This window comes from Leptosomus discolor, chromosome 1, assembly GCF_034619465.1.
Source record: "Leptosomus discolor isolate bLepDis1 chromosome 1, bLepDis1.hap2, whole genome shotgun sequence".
Taxonomy (NCBI): Eukaryota; Metazoa; Chordata; class Aves; order Leptosomiformes; family Leptosomidae; genus Leptosomus; species Leptosomus discolor.
In genome coordinates this window covers 116,177,211-116,194,600 of record NC_141391.1, presented here as the reverse complement: position 1 = coordinate 116,194,600, position 17,390 = coordinate 116,177,211, and the positions used below count along the sequence as shown (strand labels likewise).

The window sequence follows — 17,390 nt, the reverse complement described above, 5'->3', positions numbered from 1 at the left end:
GTGCAGCAGCGATAGAGTATTTCTGCCTGAGAGCTGCTGTCTAGGTGTGCTACTGCATTGATAGCAGGAGAGGAGGAACCGTGTACTTGCTGTTCCACTAAGGATCTTTTAGTGTCTGTGTGCATGTGAAACAACCACCACTATGTTTTGCAGATACTCTTGTTACATGGCACTGAGCAGGCAGAGCTTGGATACTTCTTGCAGAACAGTTATGACAGACTGCTCAGCTTTGCATGATTATGGGCAGTGCCAAGTGTGCCAGGAGTACCATGAATTAAGAAAATACCCTGCACAGAAGAATGATACAACTGGAAGCTTAGTAGACTCTGGAGATCTGGAATGAGGTGGGAGCATGCTCAACCCATTGTTTTATCATGCATCTGCAAAAGACTCTTACTGACAAAGTAGAAAGAAGATGGCAGTTTTCTGTTTCCTTTCTATTTATTTTCTAGTTTTTACCTAACTTAGTGAAAACTAACCATGAAGTTATGGAATTGAAACCTGGGAAGTCAGGTATTCTGCATAAAATTGAAACGTGTGACAGAGGAATTTTTACATAAAAGTACATTGTACAAAAACACATAGGGGTGACAAGGTGCAAGTTGTAGTAGTACCAGAAATAGAAAGTGTTAAAGATCCCCCACCCCGTGTACAGTAAAGGCAAAAGTGAAGCTTCCTCTCCAAGGAACCAGAGGTTCTCTAACACGCGTTATTGGGAGAGAGGGATACATGGGTGTGTATACATATATATCTATACAAACACTCCCTCTCTAGAGTACAAATGTACATGTGGGTGATTATTTGAGTGGAATATGTTTCAGGCTTAGGAGCTTTGTAGTGATTATGCTTGTAGATTATGCTTCCATCTCTACAAGCTCTTTATTTGAACAAGCCTTATATTTGCATCTTATCTAGATGAAGGTCTTGGAGACCCAGGAAAAAGAATGGATGAATGATGCTGCCAAGACCGACATTGGGTCTGGTTTCCTTTGCAATTACGTAGTGTTTGACAAAGGTGAGGTTGAAAATCCCTGTTGTCAATCAGCATGGGATCATGTCTTAGGAACAGAGATGCTGTGTTCCTGTGAGCAAAATGATGGTGCTTTCCCTGGCTGTCTCACAGCCAGTCCTCACTACAACTGGAGGTTACCTCTAAGCCGAGAAAACCATGTGAAGGAACATATCCGCCATGAAAGCAAATAGCTTAATTCTGTCTAAACAAAAGCCCAAAGGTTTTTTGAAGGCTTTCTTCAGCATTTTGGAATTCAATCAGAACACTTTTAGGAAGAAAAGAATCAGTCTCCTGACATGAAGTAAAAATTGGAGACAACAAGGGAAAAATTAGTGACCTCAGTATTATAACAGACAGTATAAAAAGGGGTTCAGTAATTAAAATCTTAATTTTCCCTAGTCATCCTTATAGAAGTAATAGCCACTTGAAAGGCCAGTTTCAACTGAGGATTCAGGAGGTGGTACAGCGCGGGGTGGTGGCAGTGGCCCGGGAGTGTGGGTGGGCCAGACAGGCTTTACTGTGATGTGTACCAACGTCACGTTACCATCCAAGTGGAGAATGGAGTCTGTGTCTCGGGACAGAAAACCTCCACTGCATTTTTGAGAGCACTTGTAAGTGTAGGAAAGATCTCTTTCTGTTGGTAGCAGCAGATCTGAAATTACTGGCTGAAACCCTCAGTTCAACTGTTAGTCTTTCATTTTTAACTATCAGAAGATAATTGAGAAATAAAGGAAGAGAAGGCTCTCTGGGTGATAAAAACTTCCATGTATATTTCTTGGTCCACTTGAGTATGTCCAGTGAAGCTTTTCTCATTCATAAGGCGCTCTCTCACCAGAAAAGGACACATACATTTTGTTTCCATAAGCTGTCCAAAATTGGGATGCTGAGTGTTGAGGTTCAGATGGTGATTGGGATTTATTAGTACATAATTAGCATAGTCCAGCCTTTCTTTTTAAGGTCTGGCCAAAGACTGTGGTTTGAAGGGAGGACAGATATAGGTCATGTAACAAAGTAAGGGGTAGTATCTCTGCTCTAAGGCTGTAGATAAGCTGGCACATTCTGTTAACATCTGAGGAGGGAAAAAGGACCTTGGGTACCCTTTACAGTCATGTAAGATTAAGTTTTTATTTTTTTTAAAACAACCAACAAACCAACCGAAAAATCCCCCTTACTGCAGGTCTCCCATTGGTGGTCTACCAGCATCCAACATCTTGGGTCTTCTGTGAGTGTAGCCAGAAGAGAGAAGCTGCTGTTAATTCAACCTGACTTCTCCAGTCCCAAAGTCTGACTGCTTCTTGGCACAGGAGAAGAGCACTGTATCATTCTTTTTGCTTATGATTAGCATGTTCTTATGGCCAGAATGGAGTGTCTTTGGACAAAGTCCTGGCACTGGTTCCTGAGATGTCAGCAAGGCAGTAAGGAAGCACTTCTCAGGTCTTTGTTCTCCCAGGACCTCCCTAAACAAGCAGAAGAGTACCTATTACTGCAGCTCTAGATAGGAGCTGCGGTAAGAAGAGTAAATGTTGGCAAAATCCTTGTAATGCAGAGTTTAAAATTGACCATGAAATCATTGTCTACAGAGTCATAAGGTAACTATGGGCAAAACAGTGTCTGAAGCCCAGCCAAATAGCTGAGTGTGGCTGGTGTCAGGAAGTCACCACCAAGGGATTCTTGGCAGAACAGAAGTAGTAAGAGATTAGCACAGTATCCACAGGGGGTTGTAACAAAGCTTTAGCAGAGGTGCTGTTCTCTTTAAAAATGAGCTTCATTATTCTATCTGATGAGTGTGAAATTTGTCAAATACCTGGTATTGGTAACAGAGTCTAGCTATTCCAAATGCTCAAAAATGCAGACAAATAACTTTATTTTAAACTAAATGCAACTAAAAACTCAGTCATAATCAAAACAAAAGGAAAAATAGTGAAGAAGTTACCTTAGTGGAAAGTAGGCAGTGTGGCGCAAACACGTAAAAATAAAAATCCAAGTCATTCAGCAGTACGAAACACTATAGCACTGGCATGAAAAACTCATTTGAGGTCGTGTCTGGGATGGCATCACAGAACAGCTTTTCTCATACTCTGAGGAAAAGTTCAATGCCTCATGATTGCTGGCTGCACGTACTTTCCTAGTCACTCTTGCTCCCAGCTTCTGCAGGTGAGCACCCTTCAGGAACATACTGCACCATCCTCTCATGAGCTGTATAGGTCTGGAAAGCTTGAGCACCTACTTAGGCGAAGTTAGGTAAGTCTCCTAACCTCAGGAAGAAATGGAAATCTGGAAGTGAGCTCCATCTTGCACTTGGGGAAGGGACACAATCTCTTTGCATTTAACTATGAGTTTGTGGTAGAAGTGTTACCTGCGGGGAGTTGAGGAAAAAGAATTGTCAAGGACAAGGCTGTATAGTTGTTCTTAGTGGTTCTTTTTCTCCCATGGCTTCAAGACACCAGTAGGCAGGTGTACTGACGCCTTTTGTGGATGTATTATGCTTCTTGCTGAGTGAGAAAATGTCACCAGAGATGAAAATGATTAAAATAATTATTGAATTTCCACTCAATTGGGTAACAGTTTATGCACTTTCTATTAGGTATAGCACTCTGGCCCAAAGTGCTACACACCTGCCATTGGAGCTAACAAAATTTTTTGTGTCATAAGAAGGATATACCATTTGAGAACTATTTATAGCATGTAAGATGTTACAAGACACTGTCATCATTGTTGATTTCCGTCCTAGTTTCCTTCAGTCCCATGCTCTGATCTGAGAATTGCATGAGTTCCAAATATATCCTCAGCTGAATGAAATACTAGATTTTAAGACTCAGTTCTGATTCATTAGTCAGTGTACTGATGAGTCCGCAGACTTGAATATATATCAGACCAAGGCTAAAGTAATATAGGTGGCAGTTCATTTGATGACAGAATCTTCATCTACAAATGGCTTGACAATACCACTGTTATGCGGTAAGCCGTGAGTAGTGATACAATAACATGTATGATTACTCCCATATCACACATCTGAAGACTATGCCATCAAAATCTTAATTCAGGTATTTAAACCAGTTTGGAATACCAAACACACAGAAGGTATGGTCATCTTTAAATAAAATAAATAAGTCTAACCCAACCATCTATGGTCACAAAACACAAAAAAAAAACCCACCCCAAAAAACAGACCACAAAGAAAATCTTCCACATCAATGGATTTTTACCTCCTAAAAAAGTAAAAATTAATGAAATAGACAACCTGTGTAATTTTTTTTTTTTTAAATTTGTGTCATATACCTGGAATATGTAACTGTGGTATACTGCAGTAATTTTCATAATTTTTAAGGGAACCTGTAATGTTCTTTACTGCTCCAAAGTAATACTAATCTCATGCCAACAACTCACTCGGAAAACTCTTTGAGAAAAGATCTTGCTTTTACTTAGCACAATAAAGACCAGGACCTTCTGGATGACACTGTAAATGCTGTGGTAGTATAAATTAGTGATAGGAAATGTGAATGAGTTTTATTTGACATTATGGGCTCTTTCAAGAGTTTATCTTACATAAACATTTAGCTTGTCATAAAGCTATCTGTTCAGAAACTTCTTCCTGGATACAGCTGCTCCGTATTACAAGTCTCTGATTTATGCTAGTATACGTTAAGACAAATGATCACTGTGCAACTTCTGGGAATTAGGTTAATTTAGATTATTTTGCTATAGGTTCCTGACTTTTGCAGACTTTCGATTGAGGTCTCAGCCAGGTTTCCTTCCAGACAATTGCCTCGATGAGATTTTGGGGGCAGGTGTTAACTGTGGAAACCTACTTAGTATTAAACGTATCTGTCTCATTGCTACTGACTTTGGAGACGATACTTTTTTTTTTTTTTTTTTCTGGTCATTGTTCTTCACAAAAGACCTAATTGAAAATATCTGTCAAATAGTGTCTCCGATTTCTCATTTCTCCCCCCCCCCCATTAACTGGACACGTTTTGTGTTTGTGTGGGAAGGAAGGAGGCTCTATAGCAGTATAGCAATATTGCTGGGAAAAGAACATTAAAATGGATAAAGGGATTTCCTAGTGATATAAATACCTGCACACGACCTCCCTGTGCTCTGGAGCCCTCCTGTATATGTATATGCAGGTAAAAAGCCTGGAATAGAGTTTGAGCTGCCGTTAATCACACAGGGGCAAGTGGCTCTTTTGCCTGTTGGAGGGTATGACTTGCCAAGCATTTGCTTCATCTGACACCTTTGTACCCTTGAATTCTGACTCTTCTCCCTCTCTGCCTCTGATAATGCATCACAGCGCTGCAGAGTGCCTGCCGGTTTCTAACCATGCCACCAATGTTGTGTCTACAGGTACCTTTTAAAAATAATCTTGCTGTCAGTAACTCTCATTTGTAATGCTTCTGGATGATACGTGTTCATCATGTTCTGCAATATTTAAAACGTTTGGTATCAATGATATGTGTGATTGGACTACATTAAAGTAGAAGCATTTTCACAAAATTCTATGTGATGAGTAAATCAGGAACACCCCAAATATTTGTGTTTTAGCTGAATTTGTAGATTTCTCTGAGTTTGTTACGAGATTAAGCTCAAGTATGCTACCAATGTATTAACTCAGAACAGGCTCAAACACTGTCACTGTTATTTCTATACAGTCTTCAATGACAAGTGTCATTTAAATTAATTGAAAGTTTATTATGTAACTGCAATTTAAAATAATATAAATTACTTTATATAGGAAATTTATTTAAAACAGTTCAGGTGTGAATATCATTTAAGGAAGCTTTCAAGAAGGAAAGCAGTGTTTTACAGAACGTATTGCATGCTGAATCAAGACTAAGTGGGATGTTCAGAATTGGTGGCAGAAGTCTCATCAGTATTTTTGAATTTTGTGTGTTTGTATAATCCAATTAATTGCATTTAAATACTAGGACTATGTAATCATTGAACTGTCTGAGAAAGACAGAAAGAGAAAGAAAGTGTTTGTACAGCCTTAAATCTGCAGAAGCGGGATTCTGGAATACAGGAATTGTTGATGGAAAGTTTTCAGGAACAGAAAAATAAATAGTTTAGGTTTGTTTGAAATTGCATTAAGGTAAAAATTTTATTTGGAGTCTTAAGAAAAAACTAGCCTTCTCCTGAGTTGCATCAGTAATAAAACATTTGAATAATAAGAAAAAACATGTATGCAATGAAAACTGAGCATTGATGACAGATAACAGGATCTTATACATTAAGCAGGAAGCTCAAAATATCCTAATGCGGCTGTTGGTTAGCAGTGGTAGTAGGAAATAGGAGAATTTAAATTTTGTATGAGGCCAAATTTATGTATCTGTATCATAGTAGTACTTTCTAGATTCAGCTGATTCGTAATAAAAAGCATGTGGTGACAGCCAGCCAAAGGCATTTACTCATCTGCTTCAGGTTCAGTGTTTGATATTTTGTAGTTATCACCCAAGGACAAACATCACTTCGGTAAGTGTAAATTTTGTTTGCAGGATCATATCTATCAGGTGACCCTGTGAGAATGGGAGCAGTGACAGAGTGTGTTAACTATAATGAATAAAGGTTTACAGATTTCATACGTAGATTCAGAAATTGTAATAAACAAAGTCATTCTGGTGAAAGCATCTAAGGAGAATTTATGCTCAAAGTAGACATGAAAGAACCTTGAATAACAACTTACATTAAATGTAAAAAATTTTTAAAATGCATGTAACAATTCTGCATCACAAGATAGAGGTAAATATACCTCTGTTTAAATACTATGCCATGCCACACGCCTGATGTTCTGCAGTATCCTCAACACTTTAATTGTTATTAAATTTAAATAGCATCATCCTCACTATATATAATTTCAAATCCTTATTAGCAAGTTGAAAATGCTATTTTTATGCATAAAAATTACGGACTATGGATTATGAAATAATAGAAAAAAAAATCCACCCATAAACACTTAGATCTTACCTGAACAGAAAAGTAGCATTGCTCAAAATACATTAGTATTATTAATGCAATCTTTATTTTGGGTGCATTTGTACTAGTATAAGCATGCCTGTTTTAGCAGGTTTTATAAGTGTATCTAAACAGGACATTTTAATGTTATGATCACAGTTGTAAAAGTCAGAGAGTCTAATCCCTAATTAATTATATTGTTTTGAACAACTGGAATGTGTGCTCTAAAATGCAGTTTTACATATCTGAATGCTCACAAACATGAATTTTTAATATTGTACTTTATAGCAGTTGTTAGAGGGGACAGTATATGGGTTTCTATGCTTGCTTATGCATGAGAAACAGCCATACCTCTCATTTTGCATTCAGTAAAAAATACTCTAATTCTTCAGGCACTGGTGATTACTGAGCACAGATCTGAAACACCCCTGTGAAAACACTGGAGATGAGTTAGTTGTGTGTTTGTTGGTGCTGATAATGGAAAATGTTGATTTAGGCCTAACTTTTTAGAAGAGCCCAGAGTCTATCATTCTCTTTCCCTACCACCCTGCCAAAGCACTCTGAAATGATTTTGGTGGCTTGGCACTTAAGCAAATGTGACTTCTGGATGCCTCAAAGCAAATGTCCCAAACTTCTGCCTTTGGAAACCCAGGTCTTAGGCATACATAAAATATTGCCTTCCTTGGTGCCTGTGTTCACTGTCAGGTTTGCATGGCAGCGAAGCCAATCTGTTTTCTGGGAACATAGAGCAAGTTTTTATGTAAGATTAAATGAAATGGTGTGTGGAATTTCAGTGGGGAGGGGAACTGATGTTCTCCTGGAGAGTTCAATGCCTCCCTTGCTCAGCAGTATATGTAAACTGGGTTATGCCCATAGATTATGCTAAAAATAATGCATTGAGACCACAGCATGACAATTTCTGGTCTTGGCTCAGAGTGTATCTCACTATTTATACTGGCAGTCTTGTCTGGTGTGACCCGGCCAAGCGTCTGGACTTCCAGCAGTGTTAACCTGATGGTTATGGCCCAGAGTTAAATGCTTACTGAATGCATGCAAAAACTACGTGCAAGGATACTGTCTGCCTCTGAACATAAAGGCCGTGTCTTGAATCCTCACACATTTTCTTACTAGTCCCCCCTGTTTTGTTTTTGATCCAAACTCCTGTATGCTCCTGTATCCTTTTGCCGTGATGACTTTGGGAAATGCTTCGGCAGGCCTTCATTACTCTGTGCCTTCCTGTCATTATGGAAATCAACCGTCTGCCTACGGGGTGATGGCAGGTAAGAGACATATCCTTCACTAGGTGAGCTATTAGCATGTTGGTTTTGGCCAGTTTTCCTTTAGAGGGACTGATTCAAGATAGTTGCTTAAAGAAGACAGGATTGGGGTTAAGGCACTAGAAAAGGCTTTAGGAAACTAGGGGTCAGTGCCCAGTTTCCCCAAACCTCTGCATCTCTAGGGAAATCACTCTGTATCTTATTTCTCTCTCCAAGACTGGGACAGTGCTGCTCTTCTTGCTCACCTATGTCTATTTCTCCTGGTTTTCATCACTTTTGAGAGACCAGGAGTGATGCACCTGATATACTTGTGTGTTACCAATACCTGGGGTGATGGAGCTCTGACTGGAGCTATAAAATAAAATGGTGGCATAATGGAAGGACAGCTGGATTCAGCAGGCAGGTCCTACAGATGATCTTGGATTTTTACACTCGTGAACATAGGCTAGCATCCTGCTCAGTTTCCCATGTCCCAGGCTGATTAAGAAAATGGAACTGTTGTTCTATGCAAATTCAAGTCGCAGTCAATGAGATAATGCCATGAACCAAATTAACACAGCTCCCAGGAAACAATCGTGACTTGGAGATAATCCAAAATCAAACTCAGCATCTTATTTCATTTAAGAGCAAAGGAAACATCAGAGTAAGTCAACTTAGATGAATACATCTGCATAGGGACTTTCTAGGGACAGAGTGTAGACTTCCTTCATGGTGTGCAAATGTTCAAATGCTCCTGTTTCATTGTTCATCTATGAGTCTGTTGCAAACATTCCTGGCATTGTTGAGACTTCAGAAAAAGTTAATAGGTATTGAACAAAAAGCATCATTCTGTTCATTTTGTTTCATTCCAAAATAACTACATTTTCATTTTTCTCTTTTCTTTTTACACCCCCTCTTTTTTTTTTTTTTTTCAGGCATCAAGTCTGCCACTCCAGAGATGCTATCAGCAAGCCTCTCCCAGAGTCGCATCTTACAGACATGCAGCATGCCACACCCCAACGTGGTAAATGGTGTCAGCACCTTGCAAAGCAAGTCCTTCTCTTTTTTAGTCTTTTCCTTTATTCTTTGAGAAAATTATTTTTTTTTTTTTGTGGTTATCCCGTGTGAAGCATAAAATATTCTTATGGGATTAGAACCTCCAACATTGGTGAGAGCAACTGAGGCAGTGAGGACAAGAAAAGTAAATGGAGGAAGGGGTGGGAGGTTAATGAAGTTCTGAGTTCTGATACAACGTTTTGTGTAATTTAGAAGATGAGGAAGGATGTCCTGAGCATCTGGAATTTACTGACTGCTCCAAGTACACTGAAGAGCATTGATATTTCTCTAATAGTTTTTTTTTTTTTTTGCCCTTCAGGTTAGAAACTCTTTAGCTGTACGTATAATATCTAGCAAAAAAACCCAGCCTTCACTCTTAACTGAATCTCCTTTTTGTCTGATATTTGTGAACAAAGGTAGTATGAGGTAGTTTTGTTTTGTCCTTGAGCAATTTCTTTTTAAGCCTGAACAATCATTCTGAATGTGTTCTGGATTTGGGTTTTTTTTCTTCTTTTTCTTTTTTTTTTTTTTTTTTTTTTCTCTGAGCTCTTACCTGTGTACTTTCCTCAGACAAACTTCATGGGGAAGATAAACCAATATAGTATATTGTGTAAGCATCAAAATGTATTTATATGGAAATATTCTTTGTACCAGAAAATAGAGACTGGCACATTTTAGGTGGCTCAAAATGCCATAGATCCATCAGTCTTACTGTGTCACTTAATTCCAGCTGAAACCTTGGATTGTTATTTACTTAAGTTTGGACCATTTACTATCTTATTTAAGTGCATCACAGTTTGCTAAGAAATTGGATGGCTGTGTCCTGTGAAAGTGGCTGTTGATTGGTTTTCATGTATTGGGAGAAGAGAGACTGTATCTCCTAGGAGAACTTGCTCTTGGGTAATTTTGCATAATATATGATAAATATTACAGACATGGATTATGAGATGGCGAAGGTGTGTTTTTATTGTGTAGTGGTAGAGAATAACTGTACTTAGTCTTCTTTTTGGTATTGCTCAGGTAGCCTGACCCCTTGCCTTTATAAATTCCCGGAGCACACCCTGAGTGCCAGCTCCTGTGCCCTGGGCCACAGCTTCACACCCATGCACCAGTCCCTCCTCACAGACGAACCCACTGCTGCAGACTTCAAGCAGGAGTTCCGCAGAAAAAGCAAGTCTGCTGAAGAGCCCGTCGACATGGACTCCCCCGAAATCAGGGAACTGGAGAAATTTGCTAATGAATTTAAGCTGCGGAGGATTAAGCTGGGTATGTGCTTTATGTCTGCGAACAAAAACTGCAAAATTCCAGCGAAAGCCCAATTATTTCTGAATGTTTTACAGACTGGCCTCCGCAGTTGTCTAGTCTGAACTCTAATCCTGCCTTGCACTGCCACACTTTTTCCATTCCTGAAAGACTTGTATGGAATTAATGAACTTCAGCTTTTTGCAACTTAGTACGCAGAAAGTGACTTTAAACTTTCCTGCCCTTAAATTGTTTGTCTGAAGTGCAGAGAAAACTATTGTTGTTCCCTGAATTACATTCAGTAGCAGGTGCATTATTTTGCACAGCCACAAATTTTCTGTAACTTAGTGCAGCACATGCTCTAACCTCTCATACCCATCCTCTTCCCCATGAAGTGCTTCATCTGATGGTGCAATGTCATTTCAGTATATCAGATGGGTGACATCCATGGCAAATCTTTCATACTAGTAGCAAGCTTCTCTTCCTCATTTAACTTCTTGTGCTAGGACACAGGTAGAGCAGCAATTGATATCTTTGTTGCTGTCTGATACTGGGACTGATGCAGGATGGATTGCATCAGAGGATCTCCAGTGAGGTGCTTGTCTTTCATGGGACAATCTTAGCTGAGAACAAAGGTGGACTGAGCCCTGTCTTTCTCACCTGTCAGGGATAGAGATGCATTGCAAAGTAAAAGCCTGTCTCAAACTTATTTGAACTGTACTGGAAAAAAAAAAACATTTACTGCTGCAGATTAATCCCACTTATGAATATTGGGTAATTGGAATGAAGAGCTGCAATTTTAACATTATCGTTTATAACGTTGCACCGTATCATTACAAGATAGGCCATCCTTCCAGCTATATAAATGCAAAAAAAAAAATAAGGTATCTATGCATTATCTCAACAGCTAGAACACCAGTGTGTTCCATTTGCAGTGTAAAAATAAACACTGAAACAAAAATTTAAGAATTAAAACAGTATTTGCATCTTGGCCAGTTATGCTGTCTATCACGTATGTAATGTCAGCAACAGCAATGGAAAGGTTTGCTGGGCCCCAGGCTGTTAATCACTGTAATTATTACTGTGTCTTAATCCTGGGTTTGTGAGGAAACAAAACTTTTTCTGATGAAAACAAATGACACGGAGCCTGTGAGACTGGGCTTAATGATCTGATGGGAAAAACGCAGTTTGTACAGGAAAACTCATCTGAGATGAAGCTTTACAAGGGAGGACACAGTTAATATGGGCTGTGGGTCTGAGACTGAGAGACACAGAGTCAGTGCAATCAAAGTGGAGGTATAAAAGCTGTCTCGTGAGACATTCGGCATTTAAAGAGAATCCTGCCTGTTCTGGTGCAGAGGCAGAAAGGGAGGACGATGAGCCAGACCCCTGAACATGGCAGATACACATTCAGAGCACTGAACAGGGAGCTGCTGTTACAAAGTCAGTGTCTGCATGGAAACTCCAGCATTTCTCTAATCACTTCAACTTAGTTGTGGCACCAAATAACAGGACAGCAATGGTGCTGTCAGGGATTAGCTTATTGCTATTGCACCATCTATAGAAAGAGAGATACAGGGTGTCTGGATCCTTCTCAAATCCTTAATCTTGGAGTGTAAAACTCCACTGAAACAAACAGCAGACTAAAAGGTCTCTGAGGTGAACTCAGAGTCTGCCACAGAGATGTCCGCAAAAAGCCCACCCTGAAGATGCTGCAGACACACTGCTCATAAGAGTCAGCAGTGAAGGGCTAAGTGTCTCAAGGAAAGTAAGCCTTTCTAGAAAGCTCCAAGGAGATTTTTTTCCTCTTCATTTTTGACAGGTTATACACAAACCAATGTTGGAGAAGCACTGGCTGCTGTGCACGGCTCTGAATTCAGCCAAACTACTATTTGCCGGTTTGAAAACTTGCAGCTGAGTTTCAAGAACGCATGCAAGCTGAAATCAATACTATCCAAGTGGCTGGAGGAAGCAGAACAAATAGGAGGTAGAGAATTGAAATCCTCTAAATATTGATTTACATTTAAATCAGAGTCCTGTGTATGTGCTGAAAGACTAATACGTGTCTTCCATTGAGTAAAGATTTTGTTTTACCAGCTTTAAATACTAAGGTGTGTTTATATTAAATTTTTGTTATCTTTTTTTTGGGTGAGCAAGGAGGGGCAAGCTAAAATGCTTGGAGGGTACAGAATAGCAGAAATATCACTTGGCCTACTGGAATTAATTTCTTTCAACCTCATCCCAGCAAACTAGCTCCACACCTGTAGCATAAGTCAGAGCTGTTATTAGGATCTGCAGGATGCCCATTTAGCAGCATATGGGGATTCTTCACTAGCAAAGGGCTCTTCCTTCCAACATCTGGCATATGAGATGTGGCCGGAGGAAAGGATTTGAGTTCAATTAAGGCAGTGGTCTTTAAACCCCGAAGAAGAACAGGGTGGCATAGAGGTTTTTGATGTGACCTTTTTGCTGCTAGAGGATTCTCTTCCTTTTGCCCAGTTACTTTCCAGTTGCAGGAAGAGTCATGGGGTTCACTGGGCAAAGTGTACTTTAGAACAAGTTGGTTGATTTAAAGGAAATGGGTTGCCTTAAAGAACACCCTTTTCAGCTGGATGAATTGAAATGCTGAGGAGCAGTATGCCTGGAGGTGACAGCAAAAGCCAGGACTACCACTGTGCAGCACTCACCTAGCATGGGAAGAAAGAGAAGCTGATCTTAATGCTACTTTTTGGATTTGCCATTGTATTCAACGGCAGGAAACTTGTTAAACATCTCCTTCTGCCACACACTTCAGTTTCCTTTGAACCAAATATAGAAGGCTTCCTTCCCCTGTAACTGCACTATAAACCAGAGGCTCTTCTAATGTGGCCGGCACACCGCAAGAACTGCTTGTTGAGGATGTTGGGGTGGGTAGCAGCTGCTGACCACCTGAGCAGCTTTACAGGCTTGAGCTGCAGGGTAAGAGCATGTGTACAGGCAGTGGCCTCTGAGAAGTGAGGGGGGACTTGTCTGTCAGAAAGCAGGGTGAACCAGACAGATGAATAGAGGGTTGGAGGCCATGGCTGTATTTCTGAAGAAAGAGGATGAGGCAGCCAAAGGGCATGGAAATGGACTCCATCTCCCTAGACTGTACCCTGCAGGGCAGGAGGAACAAGGTATGTCAAAGGAGGGGCTGAAGTACAGCTCCACAGGTACGTAGGCACAGAGCCAGCACTGTTCACAGCTTTACCGGTGGCACACCATTTTTGTGCCGGAGGTAAAACAGTGATCAGCCATCTTAAAGAAAATTCTTGTATGTGTGGTGCTGCTCTTACTCAGTGACATTATCTTTCTTCTGTTTTCAAAGAAAGGGACTTCTTTTCTGGAGAAGATTGTGCTTGTTTTCCATTCCCTGTGGAAGGTAACTGCTGGGTTTTGGTTTATTTTGTTTGAATACAGCTTTATACAATGAAAAAGTTGGAGTGAATGAGCGGAAGAGGAAGCGCAGAACCACCATAAGGTAATAAATATTTAGGGTGTTACATGCTAGAAACCACTTTGGCTAAGATGCTTCTTTTTCAAAATCAAAGTGTCATTTTCTATTAATGAATCTCTGTAGCTGGTGCTTCAAGATGTTTCACTATTTTGAAACATTCTAGTGGAAAATAACAGCAAAATCCCAGTTTGCTCCAAACATAAATCTTTTCCCAATTAAAGACTTTTTTTCAACATATGACAACACACTTTAATATGAAAAAAATATTTTATTCCAGTTCTTCACAGATTTTATGGAATCTATATAATGAATAAGGTATCACAGCACCCTTGTTTTCATTTTTGGAGGTTCTACATTATATCAAAATAAATTGCATTATTTGGCCAGAGAATTGAGGTCTGGGAAGTTTGAGGACAAGCTTTTAACAAAATGTTGCATTCCTGTCCCTATACTCTGCCACTGGATTCTTTGGAGTTCCCAAAGAAACACTTCAATGAGCTAAAGAGAAAAACCAGTGAGTTATTCTGAGAACCTCCTTCTGTTTCTCACATCTCTGGTGTCCAACATCTACTACCATCTATCTAGCCTCAACCTCACGGGGAAAACAAGTAGGCTGGTTAAATCGTATTACAAAACCAAACACCAAATAGGCAAAATGAGAACATGGGGTATTTTCTTCTCCTTTAGATATCCCAGACTCTTATTACTTTTGGTGAAGAAGAATTCACTCTGGCGGCCTCCAAGGAGCTGTAGTGTTCTTCCAGAGGAAGGGAATTTGGCTGCCTTTGGGCACAATCCTGGTGCTGTTGGGCCCTACCCATTACAGTGAATTGCCTGGTTTTTGAACAGGGATCCTTCCCGATGTGCAGTGACACCTCCCAGAGCCATAGGCTGCTCTATAGTCCCACAGCCACAACATGTACCCTTTCCTCTTACATTCAACTTGAGACTTGTTTTTTGAGTCATATTGCCTTTGATATAAGGAATAAAATGAAGATGTGATTTTTCTCTGTTTTTTTAAATAAGTATTCTTCTAAGAAGATCCTTCTCAATTAGCAGTGAACTGGGGATGGGAGACGCTTCATAGCTTGTTTGCTCATCACAGCATCTCACAGCGGATGAAGCTTTACTTTTGGGAGGCCAGTTTCTCCTCTCAGCTTCTCTGCAAGCCAGTAAGGACTTGAGCAGCAATGCAGAGACCTTGCCCGGTTTATGTAGTACGGCCTGCACAAGAGCTGTGAGTTGAGAGCATCTCGGTCCTAGGTGTTTTCTCCTGGCTAGAGGAGCCCACTGAAGACCACTCATCTAACATCATGGGTTTTGGTGTTGCTTTTTAACAGCTATTGAGGAAATCAGTCCTTGTATTAAGCTTTTTTTTTTTTTTTTAATTATTCTTGCTTTTACATCTAACACCACTGCACTGGCACTATCAAATACGGCAGGTTGTCAAGGGCACAGATAACTGAGATGAAGTTCAGGTCCAAATCCCATATAGTAAGAAAATATTAATTGTTCCTTTGAAGGCATATAGGGCCTCAGTTTGAGTACCTCAAACTAATCAGGATTTTATCTGAACTGCAGCCTTACTCTTAGCAATTCTTAATGGATGTTTGAAGGTAAACTAGAGGTAAACCAAAAATCCCACTAATTAATTTAGGTTAGCCATACCCTGAGCAAAAACTACATAGTTTGAATTTGTGGAAGCTATTTTATTTTCTACTTTGATTAGAAAGCCTAAGAAAATCTTAGTCAAAACTAATGATGTTTCTAGAACTCTATGTGTGCAGAACACCATGCTATTAATTAGGTAATTTTGGTAACATTACTAAATACTGCAAAATAGACCTATAAATAAAGACCAGCAAGGTACTACAGATGAGGTAATGAAATAACTGTAAATCTAGCAGATACTTTGTATATTTCTGTAACAGAAATATCTCTACCTCATTTCCAGAATAATGCATGAAGTGCCCTCTAGCGTCCAAAGAAATTACAGCTACTATTGAAGCCAGTTTTGGATGCATCCCGTTGGCACACAAGCGTGTTGCAGACACTTTTTTTTCTGAGAATACCTAACACAAACGTGAAGGAAATTCTCTTTGTCAATAAGAAAAGATAAGAGTCTTAACTTACTTTGTTTATTGAACCACTCAACTTTGTTCACTAATGGTTGTGAGAAACAGATGGAGGCAGACTTTTAGAAAATGTGAAGATTGCTAAAACAGATTACCGTAATCTCTGTGATTTCTAGAAATACTTTAGTGCCCTCTCTATAACATAATGAGATGCAGAACTTGATACAATATACAACATTTCCCAAATTGTAAGTGGTGGAGCTCTTCCCCTTTGTAAACCCAAACGATTTGATACAACCAGGTAACCCCACGGATGTGCATTTGCTGAATCTCTATGACACTGCTGTGACTGCGGCAGAATGGGCGGTCAGGCTTGTTCCAATCCCTGTGATCCAATTCATGTCTAATTGCTGTATCTCTTAGAGAACATCGAGGAGCATAAATATTTCATGATTACCACGGAAATTGCACCAAACTCGATGCTACTTTTGCTTTAAATTACTCTGTGGTGAAATCCTGTGTGATGTCATGGTGTTCATGTCAGCAAAGAACTACAGTGTACTCTAAGCTCTCTGGTTTTCCTTTACATAGAAAAAGAGGAAAGAAACTAAGTCACTGCCTTCAGTGTTGTTGTTTGACCCTTCTCCTGAACTAGTGGTGAAAGCCTGAATGTGTCAGAAATGTTTTTAAAGATGATATTTTATCCCTTTATCCAGTATCGCTGCCAAAGAAGCCCTAGAGAGGCACTTTGGAGAACAAAGTAAGCCTTCTTCTCAGGAAATTATGAGGATGGCTGAGGGGCTCAATCTTGAGAAAGAAGTTGTGAGAGTTTGGTTTTGCAACAGAAGACAAAGGGAAAAAAGAGTGAAGACAAGTTTACATCAGAATGCCTTTAGTTCTATTATCAAGGAGCATCACGAGTGCCGGTAAAGCTTTTCCATGCATAGACGTGGATTTCTGTTCTGCTTTTTGTGAATATTGTAAATAATATGTTGAGGGGTTTTTTTTTTTAAAAAAAAAAAAAATCAGTAAACCACTTGTTTCTCTTACAAGCTAGCCAGCTTCAGATGTAGTATGTTGTTGAAGACACGATTTTAACGTAAAAGGTTGGAAACAGATTAAATGCTACTGCATGTATTTAAAGAGTTGGAAGTCTCTGCTTAACTGCAAGGAAGCTATTATGCATTATTCAATTAGAAATGCTTTCCAAGTTGCTCAAGTACTTGCAGTTTCCTTGTGCCGTGCCTTTCTTGTATCTGCGGTATGTTTGATGATTAATGGAGAACCCCATGAAATCACCCTAAGCATCAGGAAACAAAGCCTTC

General features: G+C 39.6%; 1 protein-coding gene across 1 annotated transcript; it reads left to right on the top strand.

Moving 5' to 3' along the window:
* The first annotated feature begins 5,214 nt into the window (after positions 1-5,214).
* Positions 5,215-16,995, top strand: POU1F1 (POU class 1 homeobox 1). The gene is made up of 7 exons (XM_009960549.1): positions 5,215-5,356; positions 7,354-7,359; positions 8,176-8,241; positions 10,294-10,539; positions 12,338-12,502; positions 13,954-14,014; positions 16,782-16,995. The coding sequence occupies exons 1-7, from the start codon at positions 5,215-5,217 to the stop codon at positions 16,993-16,995; spliced, it is 900 nt and encodes a 299-aa protein (XP_009958851.1).
* Positions 16,996-17,390: the final 395 nt, after the last annotated feature.